This window comes from Monopterus albus, unplaced genomic scaffold (assembly GCF_001952655.1).
Source record: "Monopterus albus unplaced genomic scaffold, M_albus_1.0 scaffold14.1, whole genome shotgun sequence".
Taxonomy (NCBI): domain Eukaryota; kingdom Metazoa; phylum Chordata; class Actinopteri; order Synbranchiformes; family Synbranchidae; genus Monopterus; species Monopterus albus.
In genome coordinates, this window is record NW_018127894.1 from 114,267 (window position 1) to 134,234 (window position 19,968).

The following is a 19,968-nucleotide window of genomic DNA, read 5'->3' on the forward strand; positions in this document are numbered from 1 at the left end:
AATTTTAACAAGTGATGACCCGCTCCTCTTTTTGTCTCCATCCATTCCTGCCTTGATCTCTCCCCCTCTAACTTCCCACACCCAGATGAAGAGTGGCCTTGATAGGCTCATCAATAACACAAGGAGGCTTAAACACACTTCCATTCCCACTCAAAGCTTTTTATGTTTAAGAATTACTGATAACTTCTTTCTTTTCCTCCATACTATTTCCTCCTTTTACTTTTTTCGCTTTTTTTTGGTGTTGATCCGTAAACAACACTATGCTTCTCCTTTCAGAATCAGAATCAGAATCAGCTTTATTGGCCAGGTGTGACGGACACATGAGGAATTTGATTCTGGTACATCGGCTCTCAATGTGCAAAACAGTAAACCAGCATAAGGCTGTGTAAAATAACAAAAATAGCAGTATTAACATCAACAAACAATGCAAACAATGCAGAAAAAGCTGTATAAACAGACAGTAAACAATGCAGACAACAAAGGAATGTTCATTGAAATGAGATAAATAGGGATTAAACAGAGTACTTAAGAACTAGAGACCTGTACAAGTCTCTATAATCTGTACGAGGTATATTTACAGGTATTGCACTGAGGGTTATTGCCCAATCATACTGTTGGTGGGTTAAGTGTGTTAAGTGAGCGACCGCCTGGGGGAAGAAACTGTCCCTGTGCCTGGTTGTCTTAGTGCCCAGTGACTATGGTACAGACACTATGTCTACACAGAAGTTAAAGCAGGCAGTTTCTACTTCAGTATCACTTGACTCTCATCCATACAATTGTGAGATATATAAACAAGGAAAATAAAGGTAAGTAAAAGAAAATGAAGAACTGAAAAGTAACTAAAGGAAACTAGAGTTATGAAAAGTAACTAAAGGTATGAAGAGTAACTAAAGCTTATGAAGTAACTAGAGCCTATAAGAATCAAATCTTACAGTATCTGTAATAATAACCACCCAATAGTGTAATATACTGTTTTTTGTGCCTCTGAATGGGGTTGTTCTGCATAATATTAGTATTACTTTTGCTACTATAAGTACAAATTATCAGCAATACTTTTGCAGTATGTTTTAAATGCAGGACTTTCACTTGGACCAGAGTATGTGTTGTATTGATATAGAAACGTAAGTAAATGATATTTCCTCCACTCCTGATTATATTTTGATTAATAAGCAATGAATGGTAAATTTATTACAATTAGAAATTTGATGTAGATAACAGTACCACTAGAGCTGTAACAATTAATCGATTGACTGCAATTTGTCAGTTATTATTATTATTGATCCTTTTAGTTTGTTCCAGCCTTTTAAATTGATGACTTGGTGCTTTTCTGTGTCATAATATGTGATAATAAACTGAATTTAGCTGGACTGTTGGTCAAATAAAATAAGTGTTTTGGATACATTATTATATTATAAAGTTTCATGTAGATTAGCACAATTTTGTGATATTTTACAAACAAGGCTACCAGTATCTGCAGTATTATTGTAGTGGTGTTTTAGAAGTACGGTATACCTAACGAAAGTCATTTCAGGGATTACGAAGAGGACACGTGACCAGGTTCTGCCTGTCTGATTGGATGACAGGGCGCTAGCTGATGAGAGATAGGACAAACATACAAGGGTCGTTTCTGTGTTTAGGGACTGCGAACTTGTGCTGTCAAACAATGCTTCTTAGCAAGGTAGGCCAATAAAGCTGATTCTGATTAATCAGTAGCTCTAATTCGCAAGCATATTTGTATGTGATTCAAGCTTTATGTCCTTCTGACTTACATTTTCTTTAGAGAGCGAAAGCTTTGCTTGCCGCGTCACAAGCTAACGTTAGCTTACCTGGCTGTTAGCAAATAGCTTTTAAGATTCTTTCTCATAGTGTGCAGAATTTCCAAAGGTCAGTGCCCTCCCCCCATAAAGCACGATGACTGTATCTCCCCAGTCGGGACTGTCTCCTACGCAGTGAGAATACAGTCCCGACCGCGTCTACTACAATAAACTTAGGCGCTTCTAACGTGAAAAGTGTAACGTTATTGCAGTGTACTATAATCCTAGGTAGGCTTTATTGCTTGGGCAGTTATAAGGAGTGATGTTACACTTAGGGATTGCCGCAGGTTAACTTTTTGTTTTCATGTTTATTAAACGGTAGCTGTTAATTTTTAGTTTCACATTAAATATTACATTCTAATATTTTGAACACAATCTGAGCACTGCTTTTAACCTAACTGCAGTTCTGTTTTGAGATGGGTCAGAAGCAGCTATTTATATTTCTGAACGAGTAAAGTATCATCATCATACCTGGTGTATGTTTGGGGGTGTGTTTGCATTTTGCCACTTTAATTTGAAGTTAGCCTAGCGGTCTAGGGTGGATAATTTTAAACGGAAGACATTTCATTACTAGCTTTTTATACTTTACAATGTGCCTTTGACTAATAAAAAGTGTGTTTTTAATAGTGTAACATTAAAGAATTCACTTGGAGAGAAGGTACAAGTAAAAGAAAAGCTAGTCTTGATGGCTATTATAATGGGGGGAATGTATGCAGCTCCTAAATCAGCTATATCCAAACAATGGATCACCCTGTCAGGGTCATGCAGTTCTCAGCAGGCAGGCAGATGGTGTAATGGTTTTTCATCTAGACCTGGCCAGAGAAAAACCATTCAGGCACAGGGAGAACGTTTAAAATTCACCCATCTTTTAACTTAAATGTACGTTGCTCATTTCCCCCTTCATGCACACAGGTACTCAGAACCAGCGTGCGGTCTGGGATCTGGCTACGGAGCTCCAGTACTGCTCCTGCTGCCCATGTCACAACAGCTTCCAGTGGCCAGTCATCATCCCTGGGCTTCTCGTTTGGTGAGTAAGATGTAGAGTCTTTGCACAGTCGTAAAGGAGTTGCATGCCCATATCAAAGAGTTGGTGGCTACATTTTTTTTATACAGACTTTAAAAATGTGAGTTTTTTTTTTAAGTGTTTGTTGAAACTGCCATGGGTCTTCTTGTTGCTCTGGCTCACAGAACTGAGTGATCAGCAAAAGGAGTTCCAGCAGCTGGCGAGGAAGTTTGCACGTGAAGAAATCATACCTGTTGCAGCTGCTTATGACAGGAGTGGAGAAGTGAGTATAGCCCAAAGCTTAGGCTGCAATGAATGAATGAATGAATATTTAAGATTGGTAGTTTATTGACATTGGAGTTGCAAAATGTTATCAGACTGCATACAGTCATGGCCTAAAATATTGGCAACCTTGCATTTCTGTCAGTTAACACCACTTATCCATGACAATCTCCACTCCATTTCATTGTACAGGGAAGCACGTTTCCTAACTCTGCATATGACAAATAAACACTTTGACTTTTGACCTTATTTCAGAAAATTGTTGCAATCACAAATTCATTGATATTCTGTTTTATTTCTTTTGTTTGCAATGGAACAACACAAAAAAGCCAAATCTAATACATCCTACACAGAACTCCAAAAATGGACCTGACAGAATTATTGACACTTTTCAAAATCATCAGAAATAGCTGTATTTCAAGCATGTCATGCTCTTATTGATGAAGAAACTCACCTGCAGCAATCAACGGGTGCTGGCAATATAGAAATCACACTTGCAACCAGTTAAAATGGAGAATTGTTGACTTAACCTTTGTCTCATGTGGATCACACTGAGCAAAAAAGAGCAAAGAATTGTCTGAGGATTTGCGAACAACAATAATCTAAAATCATGGACAGTCTCAAGGCTAAGAGTCCATCTCCAGAGATCTCGCTGTTCCTGTGTCCACTGTGTGCAACATTGTCAAGAGGTTTAGAGCCCATGGTGCTGTAGCTAATCCCCCTGGAGAAAAATAGATGATGGATTGTTCCAATGGTGGATAAAGAACATCAATCAACTTCCAAACAATTCAAGCTGGCCTGCAGGCACAGGGTGCTCGCACTATCTGTCCCAGGCTCAATGACAAGGAATGCTCTGGTAGGAGAACCAGGAGAGCCCCACTTCTGACACAAACATATAAAAGCCAGATTGGAGTTTGCCAAGATTTACCTGAGAATGTCCTGTGGACAGATAAGACTAAAATAGTAGAGCGCATAATTTTAATATTTTCAGAAAATGAAATGAGGCCTTCAAAGAAAAGAACACGTCCCTACAGTCAAACACGGCGGAGGTTCACTGATGTTTTGGGGCTGCTTTACTGCTTCAGGCAATGAAAAATAATTATAAATCTGGCTCTAAGATGTCCTGCTATTTTTTGCAGTATCCTGTCCCACTCATCAGGAAAGCATGGGAGCTTGGTCTGATAAATAATCACATTCCACAGGAATATGGTATGTTGTTTTCCTCCTCGCTGATACTTCAGAATTACCTGTCATATTTTCAACTTTTTTGTTTTAATGCCATGCAGATCTTGTGCACTTAATCTAGAGGTGATGGCCTAAGCTATAGCCAAACCTAATAAATATACATAAAATTTGCTGTGTGAAATGGCCCCTCTGTTGATTATTATTTTTATTTGACAGCGGAGTTGGTTTATTTCTGGCATTTTTTTGGTCTGAAAACCATGCAGGAAAACCTGTTATGTTTGTCCCTTTTGTTTTCAGGTGGAATGGGCTTGTCAGGCTTCGACACCTGCCTCATCACGGAGGAGTTGGCTTATGGCTGCACAGGAGTACAGACTGCTATTGAAGCAAACTCTCTGGGAGTAAGTTGTTAGGGTTTCCAGTGATTCATCAGCTGTTCACCGGTTTAATTCAGATCACAAAAATACACCGCTAAGGGATGCCCCTGCAGTTATAGGTCAGTGGATGATGTGGTCAACATGGCACTGCATTACATCCTGCAACACCTCAACTACCCAGCGACCTATGTACAGGTCCTCTTTGGACTTCAGCTCTGCATTCAACACCCTAATCTTGGACACCCTCCACTCCAAACTGACCCATCTCACTGACACAACGGTCATCATCTCATCCGTTGGCCCAGAGACAGGCGGTTCAACAACTGGCCCTGTGGTGTGGCCCCTCACCAATAACTATCATGAACAGTTTATCTATGTATAACAAGATATAGCAAACGCCAGAGTGCAATAGCTTTGAGATGTAATCATTATACATGAAACTGCTCATTTTAACTTGTATATTTATACAGGAGGGCCATCTATTTATAATGTTACTTTATTAAAAACATCTGCATGTTTTTACAGGATACTGAAGAATTGAACTGAATTGTTGGATCCACTAACACAATAAGCAAGTTTATTTTTAATCAGATGTGTGTTGTGCTTGCTGCTGCAGTGGCTGCCTACTCTGTAATTTGGTAATAAGGTTCAAAGGCATTTAGCTTTCTCTTGACTTGGTGAGGAGCAAGTGACCTGTTGCTTTGCTACAAATAGCAAATCCTGCTCAGTTAACCTGGAATGCTGATGTTATGTGATGAGAGATTGGGTGTTGCACTGAGGGTTAACAATACTGTTGCTGCTGCTGATTTTTTTTTATTTTTTATTTCTAGTCCATTTCCATACTGTGCAGCCGTTGGTGGTTTCAACACAAGATCAGTCATAACAGTGGTTGAATTAAGTGAAATCTGTTTTCTTCCATGCAGCAAATGCCTGTTATTCTTGCTGGCAATGATGCACAGAAGAGGAAATACCTGGGAAGAATGACAGAGGAGCCCCTTATGTGTGTAAGTGTTTAATTGTAGAAGATCAAAACGTATATCTTCAAGTACTCCTCTAGAATCAGTGGGGGAAAATAAGTAAGCTCTGTTGTAGTGAGGCAGGTGACCTAATTATAAGGTTTGTGTTTGAAATCCCAATTAGAGCATCATGACAGATTCAGTAGTAGAGCTACAATGATTAGTCACTTTATCTGTTAGTTCGCTGAGAGAAGATTAATTGACAGCTGTTTTGGATTTTTTGGTAAGTGAAGTGTTTGCTGGTTCCAGCTTTACAGGAGTTGAAGCTTTTCTTATACATAACAAGCAATTAGCATGCTGTTGAAAAAAGGGTGAATGTTGCATCAGTGTTTCACTATTTACAATGAGATTATCTCAGTTTTGTGCATGTTAATTTTAAATGTATATTTTTAAATTACAAATGGCTTCTTGTGAAGGGTGGAACATACAAAGTCCTGATCAGACAGTGACGCCTGTGTGGTGTGTTTTTGGCAGGCATACTGTGTCACAGAGCCAGGGGCTGGCTCCGATGTGGCTGGCATCAAGACCCGAGCTGTGAAGATGGGTGATGAGTATGTGATTAACGGGCAGAAGATGTGGATCACAAACGGTGGGAAAGCTAACTGGTGTGTACTCATTACCACTGCTGTTAAGGTACACCGAGAATAGATGGTGTACCTAATAAACTGATATCGGAGAGTGTGTGTGTGTGTATGTATGTATAATGAATACAAAAACGTCTGGTTTGGTTTCCCTTTATTGTCAGTAATTTGTCTTCCAGCTGTCTGTTCTTCTGAAGATTATTTAAGCATTTGTACATGTTTGATGTTCCTTAGGTATTTCCTCCTGGCTCGCACTAATGCAGACCCCAAATGTCCAACCAGTAAAGCTTTTACTGGCTTCATTGTGGACGCAGATAGTCCAGGAATTCAATTAGGAAGGAAGGTAAACTGTGCTAATCTTTTTTTCCTTTCAAATACATGAACTTGTTTTGTATTTCTTTTCTTGGAGGCTTAAAACATTGTACCAGTGGAGGCGTTTAGTTTTGTAACAGAAATAATAAAATGCTTAGAGGCAAAGTGTGATGTTTAAAGCTACTGCAACATTCATGTTTGGATGGAAGATAACATGGTGAACTGTCTATAAAAACATCAAGCCCAGATGCCAGGACATTATGGTTTGCATGAGTAGTTCATTGGTGTAAAATACTGATAATTTATCAATAACCTGTGTAACATTAAAAAAAAGACTCAAAACTCCACAAGTGAATTACTGGGCCAACAGCTGCAAGTTAACATGTGCTTGTAGGAGATGAACATGGGCCAGAGGTGCTCTGATACCAGAGGCATCACCTTTGAGGATGTGAGGGTACCCAAGGAGAACATCCTGATTGCAGAGGGAGCCGGCTTCAAAATTGCCATGGGTGCCTTCGACAGCACCAGACCACCAGTAAGTCTCCTAGGTGTAACTGAATTGGACTCTGTTTAAAGAGTTGGTGTTTTTGAAGGCTAGTGTAATGTGTTACTGCTGCAGAGGAAATACATTTATGGTGACTGGAAACAAGTCTATATCATCTTCCAGTATCTTTAGTTTTTTTTGTTGTTGTTTGTTTTTTTGCAGCAGAAAATGCAACTTGGATTTGTGTGGACTTACAAACTTGGTAAAAATCAGTTTAAACTGTTATGCTTGTGGTATTTGTCAGTTGTCTTTCAAAGGAAAAACTGATTTTCCTTTCCTCAGACCTTTCCCTTTCTCCTTGGTTTTTACATTACCAAATTAAAGGGCATTTTACCTACATCTCCAATATTCCAAGGCTACAACCATACAAGTTTTTAAAACACCAAATGTAATACTTGTTTGTGTTTATTAGGTTTACTAATGTAATTACTGCAACGCAGGTGGCAGCAGGAGCAACAGGCCTGGCACAGAGAGCACTTGATGAAGCAACCAATTACGCACTGGAGAGGAAGACCTTTGGCAAAGTTATTGCTGAGGTTTGTTAACACAAACCTTTGTGTTATTAAAAAAAACAGCAGGAAACCATGGGCTCTGATGGGCTGATATCACCTGTTTTGAGTTCACTCAGTCTAGGAATTTACCCAAGATTCTGTCTTTGTAAGAAGTACTTTCATTACTGTACCTGTTATAACTGATTCTCAGGTGTGCATAGTTATGAGTACAGGGTCAACGGGCCTCTGTCTCCTGTTTCACAGCACCAGGCTGTGTCCTTCCTCCTCGCTGAGATGGCGATGAAAGTGGAGCTGGCCAGGTTGGCGTACCAGCGGGCTGCATGGGAAGTGGACCAGGGTCGCAGAAACACCTATTACGCCTCCATTGCCAAAGCCTTTGCTGGAGACATTGCAAATCAGGTGGCCTCTGACGCTGTTCAGATATTTGGAGGCAATGGCTTCAACAGCGAATACCCGGTAGAGAAGCTGATGCGAGACGCCAAGATTTACCAGGTGGGTGACAGTGTTGTGCACCTAATCGCTGCTAGCAGAGGCATTAATTTGACAAATCTTCTTTGTCTCATGTTTCTTATTTTCTGTCTAGATCTACGAGGGCACAGCTCAGATCCAAAGACTCATTATTGCCCGAGAACACCTTGGAAAATTCAAGAAATGAACTCAGCACACCAGACTTGTCCTCATTTAAATGTGCTTTATGGTAATTTTTACCATAATTAAAGTGGCAGTCAAATGTTTAGATGTGAGTTTGAAAGACATTTTTCATGTCTTCCATATTAATCTATAATGTATAAAATAGAACTATACACCAATCCCTGACTGCCAAGGTCAGTTTAATCTTTTGTACACGATTTGCTGGAAATAGATATGGCCTGTTGAATACAGTGCAAAATGTTTGCCTTCATCTCTTTTTTTTTTTTTTTTTTTACCTTTAGGTCACATCTAAGATGATACAGTCCAACTTTCTTATTGGATCATCAAAATTTGTTCAAACTTCGACAAACGTTTGACTGGTAGAGAATTATTCAGTTTTAAATATTCGAAGTTCAAAATATGCTTCAAAAGTAAGATTGGCCTCCACCACCTTAACTGGTGAACCTTCTGCTCTAACACAGCACATGCTGTATGCAGTTTACAGTAATAAGCATGGTGGCTGTTAGCAACAATAGGCAATTATTTTTACACAGAGGTAAACAAAAAAGTTTCTAAGCAGCATGCTCGCAGGCCGTCAGGTAGCCTCTTGGGTAATCGAGATAGATCTGTGAACTCTTTCCTCCAACTACAGCTTCAGTGATTAGTTGATTGAACAGTTAGTCAATAGCAACAATTTTCTGCTAAATTAGAGGTTGAAGTTATTTTAAATATGTGCAAATATTTATTTAGGCATAGGCGTCATGTATTTTGGCACAGCTCTTTTAGATATGGTGACAAAACTAATAATCCAAGGAGATATCAAGAAGGCTGGGATTAAGGAACCTAATATTAAAGCATGAATGAACCTGTTTAGTGGGTTAGGCAACAAAAATGTAATATCAGACTAACAGGATTAATCGGTAGGAAGCACAATGTGATGCACTGATTGCTGAGAAGACAGTCATACAGATCTTTTGCTAGTGGGTTTATGGTATTTATAAGGACATTATTTCATTATAACATGGAGTCAAGATTAATTATACTGTATATTCCTTATTTTCTAACCAATCAGAACTCAGGTAATTTAATCCATATGACTCTGCACACTCCGATACAGTAGATGGCGATATGCACCTTATTCACTGGTTCGCAATCTACCAGTAATTGAAAAGAGGGGGAAGAAGAAGAAGAAGAAGAAGGAAGCGGAGTAGAAGAAGAAGAAGAAGAAGAAGAAGAAGGAGGAGGCAGTTAGGATTTTAACCGTTGTATTATTTTCAGAATGGTAACCGGTGTACCGTTGTATATATCATTGATAGTAAGTGTAGCTCAAATAAAATTGTAGGCAAGGTGGGTTACAACGACCTCTTATCTCCATTCTTTTCAAAGTTAACCACACTGAAAGCAGCTGGTAAAGCGGCTAACATTTAGCTAGCATCGGTGTTACCGTGTACCTTAATAGCACAAGTCAACAACCAAGTCATTCAGATTGTTAACAAAGGTTAACTTAGTATACGTTTTTACAGTGAATGTGCCATTTTGTCAGTTAGGATTTTAACCGTTGATGCTGTTTATGACAGGGTACCCAAGTGAAAGATGTCATCATTAAGCCTGACGCTCCCAGCACACTGCTCTTGGACAAACATGCTGACTACATCGCTGCCTACGGCAATAAAAAGGATGAATATGTGAGTAAAGGAAATTTAAATGGCATTTAACTTGTTTTTTCTACCTTGACTGTGTACCACAAAATTCTGGGCCCCTGTGTAACATCTAGGATTAAATAAACAAAGTCAACATCTTTAGTGGTTATTATGGCTGTGTGTGATTGTTTATAATAGACTTAAGATTTCCAGTTAGAATTAACTTGTGCTTCTCCCATAACCTGTTCTGTATGTTAAAACTCTCTCCATACACTACAGTGTTTTAATTTCATTATTTAACCTCAGCCCTCAGAAAAAATCTGTCATATCCTACATGTTGTACAGGTTATTTGTGCCTTGTATGTGTTTGTTCAGGAGTACACGCTCTCAGAGTACTTGAGGATGAGCGGGATCTATTGGGGGCTAACGGTGATGGATCTGATGGGCCAACTGCCTCGAATGAACCGCCAGGAGATCATAGACTTCATCAAAGCCTGTCAACACGAGTGCGGAGGCTTCAGCGCCAGCATTGGACATGACCCCCACCTGCTCTACACACTCAGCGCCGTCCAGGTGATGTCTAATGCAGTCATCATGACATTTGACAGATTACTACTTATTCTTGTTTTCTCAGCAGCTTTTATTCTGTGACATTTTGGAATACATCTGAGAATTATTTGTTCAGTTAATTGATGAGTTGTTTTTCTATAAAATGTTAGAAAATGGTGAAAAAGCCCCAAGGTGATGCCTTGTTTTCATAATCAAAAACCCACAGATAGTAACATTACTATCACAGAATACTCTAGAAACCAAAGAAACTGGAGTCAGATAATTTCAGAATTCTGTATTTACACAATGACTCGAAATTGTTTTTGATTTAGATTTTTTTTGTGAGTCAACTAAGTGATTTATGACCTAATTGTCACAGCTATAGCTGGAACTATTGCCAAATAGAAAGATGGTATTTTACTGCGATTTCAGTTTAAAGAGATGTCATAGAATATAAAAACATATAAAAAACAGAAAAATAATAATTTGTTTTAATCCTAGATGTCACATAAATTCTAAAATAAATTTGGTTCTTATTGATGTGGAATAAAGCTGTAGTAAGTCATAAAAATGAGCCATAAATGCCATAAAACTGCTGTTTTCAGCCTCTTAGATATTTAAATTTTAAGGTTTACTCTTTTTTTTTTAAAATATCTTTTTCAAATGATTTTTGGGTTTTCGACTTTTGGTTGGACAGAACAAGGCATTCGAAGCCGCCATCTTGAACTTGAAGAAACTACAATTAATATATTTGACTATTTCCTGATATTTTATAGCATAAAGATTTAACAGAGAAACCAATCAGCAGATTAATTGGTAATGAAAATAACTTATCTGCAGGCCTACATTAGGATTTTGTTACTGATATTTTCTAGTAATTTCAATGGTTTCTTGAGCAGCCTTATCTGTAGTTTAATTTTTTGTGCGATAATTCTTTTTTAACTCCCAGCAAATCATCTGTTTATATGTTAGCACCAGATTTGAAGATGTACCTTTTATTACTTGTGTAGTTACTTTTTCCTAATTACTCTTCCTTAGATCTTGTGCTTATATGACAATGTGGATGCGATTGATGTGGACAAAGTGGTGGAATATGTCAAAGGGCTGCAGCAGGAGGACGGCTCATTTGCAGGAGACAAATGGGGTGAGCCAGGTTCACTTCAGTTCATGTCAGCTCAAGAAACATTTGCTCCTTGAATGAAAAGCACAAAAGCATTTTAGTACATTTGATAAAACAATGGGTAATATCAGCCCAGGCTTTATATCCATAAGTATCCATGAGTACTTATTTTCAGATCTGTTTGTAGCAGTATTCAACTTTATCAATCAGTGTTATTCAGAGCTTCTAGCTGAAATTCCAAAAAGAAAGTATGTTGTCAGTTATTATATTATAGTTTGCTTTAAATATAATATTAAAATAGTCAGTTGCTGTTATATTATAATTGCAGTTTTCTGTCTTTACAGGAGAAATAGACACAAGGTTTTCCTTCTGTGCTGTTGCTACACTTGCATTACTGGTATGTTGTGACTTTTGCCAAAGGTTTTTATCATTAGGTACATGCACTTTATTGCCAATTTATTAGGTCCACATAGCTAAAGGTAATGTAGTTTAATACAACAGTGCTGATCATTTTGTAGGCGTTATACTTTTTTGTCCACCCCGTTTATATCACTGAGGGTAGGCTAAATAATAGCAACACTGGTCAATATAACGCAATGTAATTCATCAGCAGCACAAAGTACATCTTCCAAAAATAACATACAGTTGGATCAGCAGCTCTCTGAAACAGTTGGAACACAAACTGAACATCGTCGCCTTCATGAAGGAGGATTTATTTCAGCACTGTCGGATTAGACTGCATTAGTCTGAGCTCTGTGTATGTCATTGATATTGTAATTTGATGATGACTCTTGGGCCTCTCCTGTATTTAAGGGAAAAATGGACATGATAAATGTTGACAAAGCTGTAGAGTTCGTCTTATCTTGTATGAACTTTGACGGAGGTTTTGGCTGCAGACCAGGTTCAGAGTCTCATGCTGGCCAGGTGAGTCCACTGATACTACTCATTCATAATAAGAGTATGAGTAACACAAATGTCATGAGAGTTTCACTTTTTTAAGCAAAGCAGCAAGATTTTAAGTTAAAACTAAAAGTGGAACTGAAAAATCGCACAGTTAATTATACTTCTCACATCACAACTGTGAGGCTGCAGGTTGGTCTACAGGGAGTGATGTTGACTCATAGCTGAGAAGTGGACAGTCAGTAACAGAATGAAATGTTCTCTCTCTGGAAGGTGGCTCATTTTACATTTACACACCTCTTGAGCAGTGCCATGTTTTAAAATCCTTCTCAAATAAAACCTCTGTGTTCCTCTCCTCTCTGTCTGTCAGATTTACTGCTGCACTGGTTTCCTCTCGCTTACCGGTCAGCTGCACCAGGTGAATGCTGACCTGCTGGGCTGGTGGCTCTGCGAGAGACAGCTGCCATCTGGAGGCCTCAACGGACGGCCTGAGAAGGTTTGGGCATTCTAGATGTTGTTCACGGGAAATTAGATGCCACCTTGTCATTGTTAATTGTTCAGCAAAACCGGGCATGAATTTTAACATGAACATGTCTGGTCTCAGGAGAAAATTTGTCTTTTATGTGGGCATAAGTAGTTTTTCTAAAGCTTTAAGAAACAATGACTGCATGCAGTACTGAAGGAAAGCTAGACACACACAAAAGGGGGTGCTCACTTCACATTTCAAACCTTTCTGGTCATTCCTCAGATTGGTTTTGTTTTTAATTCTGTGCCTTGATTTTTGCAACTTATAAACATCGTTCATATCACTCTAATGTGAATTTATCAATACCATTTGCTTAAAAAAGCATTAAAACTATTGATAAATGTTCCCTTTTTTAAATAGAGGCCACTGTCTGTCAGATACTGGTTAGACTTTAAAGTCAAACTTAATTCAGTGAGGAAGTAGTGCAAGAAAAGAAAATAATTGGAAAAGATGAGAGATTTCAAAAAGCATAGCTCATTTTTTATAGCCTGCTACATGTGTAGATCATTTTACCTTAAACAGTGGTTAACCAGCACAAAGCCGGTCCTAATTTAGTTGCATCTATTACACCAAACCACAGCAAAATGTGTTGTAACTGCTACTTTGTTTTACAACAGCTTCCAGATGTGTGCTACTCATGGTGGGTGTTGGCATCGCTGAAAATTATCGGCAGGATTCACTGGATCGACAAGGCCAAGCTGCGAACGTTTATTCTGGCCTGCCAAGATGAGGAGACAGGAGGTTTTGCTGATAGACCAGGAGACATGGTGAGCTGTCAAACACAACTAAAATCCATGTGGAAACAGCAGTCTTTCCTCAAACCCCCCAGTAGTCACCTCCATTCCCCTGACTACTATTGACTCTCCTAACATTTATGGATGCAGTCCCATTTCTTACTAAGACTGTGAAAAGCGGACACCCACTGTTTGATATCGGGGGATTTATTTCAGAGGAAATAAACATGTTTATAGCCTGTTTACAAGAAAAACAGTTTTGGTCTCTATAGCAAATGTCCTCTTCTATGACAACTGCATGGGGGTGAATTTTATATTACTCAATCCTTTTAATTATATTGTGGCTAAAAGTTATGCCTAGTTAAGGGTGTGGCCGCGCTGCATGTCAGGGTCTAGTCAGCCTGCTACAGCTTCACTCCCGTTCCACCTCTTTGCCCATTTTTGGATAAGCTGTAGCAGGTGGAGTTAAGCACCATCAGTATGGCAGGAGCCCGACTTGAGACTCAAAACCACTCTTTCAAACCTTCAGTGGTTATTACAGCCACAGCTATTAGTGGAGGATGAAACATAACTCATTTTATTTTTAGATCCTCGTGAGTCACACTAATTTCTGCCCTTTCTTTTTTGCAGGTGGATCCTTTTCATACTCTGTTCGGAGTTGCAGGCCTCTCCCTCCTCGGAGACGAACAGATCAAGCCAGTGAATCCCGTTCTGTGCATGCCCGAGGACGTCCTGCAGAGGATCAGCCTGCAGCCAGACCTCCTCAACTAGCCCTCTGACACAATTATCCCCACATCACACACTCGTACACACACACTGCTGCCCTGCCACCCCTGCTACCCTGCTAGACGTTGGGAGCAGAGAGGAGGACCACCATACATTGTTAGCTGAAGTCTACAGGCACTTTATAGAAGCAGGGTTTGGTCTGTGCTCAGAAATGACAGACAACATAACAGAGTTCTGACTCGTTTACTTTGAACCTTTCTGTCTTTAAACCCTGAACCACTCATTATTGTTACCAAGACAGTTTTTTTGGGTTCACTGCAAGGAAAGTGGTGATTTTGAGAAGTGGTTTTAGGTTGTTGTTGAAAGAATGGGAAAGAGATATTTTGAAATGTAGTCATCATTGAAAATGCCCAAACATCATTAAATAACATTCCTGAACCTATTCGCTTGTTGACTAAGTCAGTTTGAGAGAAGACTCGCAGCTGTTAACGCACAGGAAACTGTCGGGAAATGTATCAGTCTCTTATTTCTTTTTTGCTCTCATCACCTTTTAAGCTATTCCACTTGCCAAGGAAGTAATTACTGTAATTAGTTTTTTGGTTAGAGACTGAGGGAACGGCACTGATTTCACCCTCTTTTGTTCTGCTATGCCTTATTATAATATTCACTATCTGAGTGACTGAGGAATTATTCTGCTTTTCACAACCACTTTGGTACATTTGACCATGAAACAGTAGAAGGATTATGTGTGGAAGAGCCAGATTCAGCTGAGGGAGACAGAAAGTAGGAGTTAGGTTTGTGTTTTTACAAGTCACTTGACTTTCAGCGGCCACGTCTTTTTTTCTTTCTCATTTGGAGCCTTTTAATGTCCTCACAGATTCAAAATAACTTCCATATTTGAAAAGCAAGAGCATGAGAAGAGCAAACTGTTTGCATCTTGTTTACACTAGAGCAATCATACTGACACTGTGGTTGTAATAGCTCCCATAGCTGGAGATGCAACACAGGACAGAGTGTTTTATGTCCCTGCATTAAAATAACTTCAGTTTACAATATAGACAGTTATTTTGGCTGGCGTTGGAGGAATGAAACACCCAGGGGTAGAACACTGTGGTGTTGTCGTCTCCTGCCAAGAAGTGTGCAACATCTTTTCCACAGTCTCAGCTGCACTATTTATGTAAATCCTTGATACTCGGCCTGGCAGTGTCACGCAACCTGGGGCAGACAGGCTAGTTTTGCCCCCACACCATCTTTCCAGTTGTTAGATAACTCAGTGTGACATTACTATGTAAGTGAAATAAATAATGCAGCAGATTTTCACAAATCTGAGTGACTGACCAACACTTTATTTCAAGTCTCCTATTTAGCTTTTATGATTATATAAACATTTATGGTTTATACTGTAATACACTGTTATGTAGTGGTAAGCAGATATACAGTAAGTGTTTATTAATGTATTAGTAAACCACAACAACTCTTGGGCATCTGTAAGTGGAGGCTGCTGTATCAATGTTGGTATATTAAGTTACAGTTGTAATAATGTTTTCCTAGGTAAAATCTTTTCCAATCACTAAACACAGTGTCCTATAGCTGCATACGACTACATAAGTGTTTTCTAAACAATTTATTAAACATTTTTCACATGCTATAAATACTAAATAGGGTGGTGTTACCAATGACAGACAACTGATAAGTGTATTAACTGTCAAAAGCTTAGTGATCACATTTCTTAATTAACTGAGCAACTTAAAATCCTTAAAAACAGCTCAAAACCAAGTCTTTGTGCTGTGGGGCGGCTCTCATCCAAACATCAGCTGACTTGCACATCTAAATGTGTGCATGTTAATGTAAATTGTTATTGTGGTTGACAATAAATGTACGACTTTCCTGAGCTATGATGCACTTTGTTTTTGCACAGAGTTGTGCTCCAGCATGTGAGTGAACTGTTACTAAGCAGAAACACATGGGATGTAACCCAGTTCATTTTTGCCACTGTACATCACCAGATCTCTCCCAGTGACATCCAGTAAGAAGTAAAAATGTCTGCAGCCATTTAATTAGTTAACATGGCAGATGTAACTTTTATAGCTGCATGTGCCCACATGTATGTTGTCACACGTATGTTCTACTAAAATTAGGCCTACACAGTGTTGTTAGCGTCCTTTTACCTACGTATGTTAGTAAGATAAATGTCCAAATTAGAAGTGGTACAGTTACAGATTAACCAATTAGTTAATGGATGAATCGAAAATTTTTCTACAGCTGTTTTGATTATGGATTATTCAGATCATTTATAAAGTTAAAATGTCAAAATTATTCTTGTTGCTGACTCTGCACGGCACAGATAAAGATAAAAATATTGTCTGCAAGATAATTCAAATTTATCTTTACTCTGCTCATCACCAGTGTCTCTCCACTGACCGGCAGTGCACTCAATACTAAGTAATCAGCTTCTTCCTGTAGTGCTCCTTTTAGAAAATCCTAATGTATCGTTATTGCATCAAGGTATGTATGAGATGCTGTTAATTCTTGTTTAGGCCAGACAATCCATCAGGTTTTTCATGCGTGAATTTATGATAATTCATGTACCCTTATCATAAATTGTTAGCACATGGTAATCATATTGATTTATACCATGGAGACTGTAGTAATAATGTTGGCACCCCAGAAATGCCACTGCTGATACAGGATGAGAAATATGCTTCACAGCAGTGGCACATTGTGATAATGGAGCAGTGTAAAGATTGATCCGCTCTGAGTAGTTAGAGGCAGGTAATTTTCTCCTTGATGTAATGAAGATAAGGACTCTCCCTGTAATGTACAGCGTGATAAGAAAATGACACTTTACCTGGAGCAGTACCTCATAATGGATTTCATAAAATGTCAGACTAATGATAAAGTGATAAAAATAACTATGTAGAATATTATTATCTCCATGGACTAATTACTGCATCCCGATAGTGGAAAAACTCATTTTAATATTCCCATGGACTTCTGGGTTCCTGCTCAGGGGGGAGTGTATTTCTAAAGGAGCAAAAAAATGTCTAAGCTCTGGTTCTTGTCAGTAGAAAAACAGTAGAACAGTTGCTGCTGGTGTGGTCGCTTTAGTTGAAGTTGTGATGTCGTCTGATAGGGTTAGGGTTAGCATCAATATACTGTATGTCTTTTAATTGCTTTGGACAAAGTGACCAACTGAGGTCCAAAATCTCACAACCAACTAAAAAAACTAGAAACAAGAAAAACAAAACTCCTGCACTGTCCTAAAAAAACAGTGAACACTGAACTGTCGTAAGACAAAATACTTTCAGATATTCCAGATATATCAAGGATGAAGATGGCTTTATGTCCCAGCTGAAGAGGTTTGACTTCACAGTTTCCATTCACAGAAAGACATTAAGACATTTTAGGAAATGGCTTAGAATAAAGTCTGGAACCAGAGGAAAACAGCTGCTGTAACTTAGCTCTGTCTAAAGATAGTAAGATCTACATACCAACATCTCTAAAGCGCAGTAATTTAGCAAACTCTTCAGTTATTTTGCATCTTTTTGTGGTTTTCTTTTCTCTTTGTAGTCATTTTAAGTCTTTTTGGCACCATTTTGCTTTTCTTTGTGGCTGTTTTGCATTGATTTGTGGTCATCTTGCATGTCTCTGTGTGGGCGTTGAATTGACTTTCCAACAAAAAAATGGAAAGGCATATATGGAATCCAGGACCCTGGGCCTGTACCCAGCAGACCTGTTCAGTAATCCATCCATGATACTAACTAGTTAACAACATATCGCATTCTGACTCTAGTTTGGGAGGGGGGGCGCATCCCCAGACCCCACCTCTGATCTTGCTCCATGCATTTTTGATGTGTTATTCCCAGTGCAGCATGAATCTGCAAAGAAACAGTGGCAGCCCTGTGAGTTCTGTATTTATTTGTCTATTTATTTAGTTGCTGGGGGAACAGTAATCTGTGGGCCACTGGTGTCTGGGCAGAGACAAACACGCTAGTTGTCACGCTACTGAGAAACCCCACCGGCTCTCATTAGTGAGGAAGAGAAAGATGGAGAGCAAGACAGAAGGTGGGAGAGAGGAAAAAAGAAAAGTGTGAATTGGAGACAGAGGCAGAGAGCGAGGAAACCAGAGAGAGAAAAAGAAACATTAAGACAGGCGGACAGATCACAGCCCCTCAGTCTTGTTTGTTTGCAGAGAAAAGCCGCAGCCCATTTTTCCTCCCGCTCCTCTCCTCAATCCTTTCACCATCTTGTTATCTCTCAGCACAAAATACTGAGGATTAGTTCAGGCCATGGGGATTACCAGGGACACTGTGTGACACACCGTTATTATTCACCCTCAGTAGTTCTAGTATGGTCTGATTTTACAGCTCAACACTGACATGGACAGGAAGCTCGTGTTTTTACAAAGTTTGTTTCTACTGCATTCATAATTTACTTCATGCCACTGTGGATATTTCATACCTGTCAAGCTGTGACCGTTTCTGCTCTGCAAGCAGAAACTATTGCTTTGGTTAAAGCTGTGATGTTCTCTGATACACCTGTCACACAAAAATATAGATTTTCAGTGCTTTGGTCAAAGTGAAAGATCACCTGAGGTCCAAAATCTCACAGCCAACTTTATAAAAACTTGATTTAGAAACAGTCTGTAGCTGCCCTAAAAACTAATTGATCACTGATCTGCTGTAAGAAAAAAAGTCTCAAATGTACCAGAATATGTCAAAGATGAAGATGAATTTACATCCTAGCTCAAGACGTTTTACTTCACAGTTTCCATTCAAGGAATAGTTAAGACCTTTCAGGAAATATGTATGTTTACTTTGACACCCATTTGACTGCATAATTTGCTTCCTTCACAGAGATCAGATGTCAGTGTTGTTTGTGTCTGTACGTTTTGTCCTTCTTTCCAGACCTTAACTTGTTGGACTATCAGGAGAAAAATATTTACCCTGAGACTAAATGCAGTATTTCTAAAACCCGCTCTCAGTGTTCGTGGCATAGAATTATATTTTATTCATTCATCAACCATCCATTTTCCTCCGCTTATCCGGAACCGGGTCGCAGGGTCATCAACCATTGTTTTGTTTTTTTTAGGAAAATGCAACCGAGCAGCATCCACGGCCTCACGCTCACAACAACAATCTGCTTTTGTTTGCCAGTGAGCAGCTACAAGCAAAAAAATCTCAACTCAAGGTCCATGTAATAGCTGTTCTGGAGCTTTTGATCATATCACATGATCTTTATTGGCAGAGCTGTATGTTCTGTAGCTGTGATAAGCCAAACATCTTCAGTTTCAACTGGGGAAACTCCATCTGCAGGTGGAGATCATGATTGTTGCTGGGCTGACATTTGACTTTGAATGAATAAAATATGATTCTGATCCATGAATGATGAGCTGAGTTCTCAGTGGACACGGCAGTAAAACTGGGGAATAAGCATTAGAAGGCCACTTCCAGTTGCACTGCCCTCCACAAAACTCATCCCTTTTCTTTTATTTATTATTTGTTACATTAAAGAATTAAT

General features: G+C 39.0%; 2 protein-coding genes across 4 annotated transcripts; both read left to right on the forward strand.

The window, feature by feature from the left end:
- Positions 1–1,572: 1,572 nt before the first annotated feature.
- acadm (acyl-CoA dehydrogenase medium chain) lies at positions 1,573–8,516 on the forward strand. The gene is made up of 12 exons (XM_020591228.1): positions 1,573–1,678; positions 2,727–2,841; positions 3,003–3,100; positions 4,239–4,308; positions 4,582–4,682; positions 5,582–5,662; positions 6,149–6,279; positions 6,490–6,598; positions 6,962–7,102; positions 7,552–7,647; positions 7,867–8,115; positions 8,207–8,516. The coding sequence occupies exons 1-12, from the start codon at positions 1,595–1,597 to the stop codon at positions 8,276–8,278; spliced, it is 1,347 nt and encodes a 448-aa protein (XP_020446884.1). The 5' UTR covers positions 1,573–1,594; the 3' UTR covers positions 8,279–8,516.
- A 1,009-nt stretch (positions 8,517–9,525) lies between these two features.
- rabggtb (Rab geranylgeranyltransferase subunit beta) lies at positions 9,526–16,339 on the forward strand. Of its 3 annotated transcripts, none has more exons than XM_020591651.1 (9): positions 9,526–9,568; positions 9,831–9,938; positions 10,269–10,466; positions 11,481–11,586; positions 11,907–11,959; positions 12,376–12,486; positions 12,833–12,958; positions 13,606–13,755; positions 14,353–16,339. In XM_020591651.1, exons 1-9 carry the CDS (start codon positions 9,533–9,535, stop codon positions 14,491–14,493), a joined length of 1,029 nt encoding a protein of 342 aa, XP_020447307.1. In that variant the 5' UTR covers positions 9,526–9,532; the 3' UTR covers positions 14,494–16,339. The 3 variants fall into 3 exon arrangements, with proteins under 3 accessions (XP_020447307.1, XP_020447308.1, XP_020447309.1); XM_020591652.1 differs by having other exon boundaries at positions 9,526–9,535; XM_020591653.1 differs by lacking the exon at positions 9,526–9,568 and adding an exon at positions 9,607–9,751.
- Positions 16,340–19,968: the final 3,629 nt, after the last annotated feature.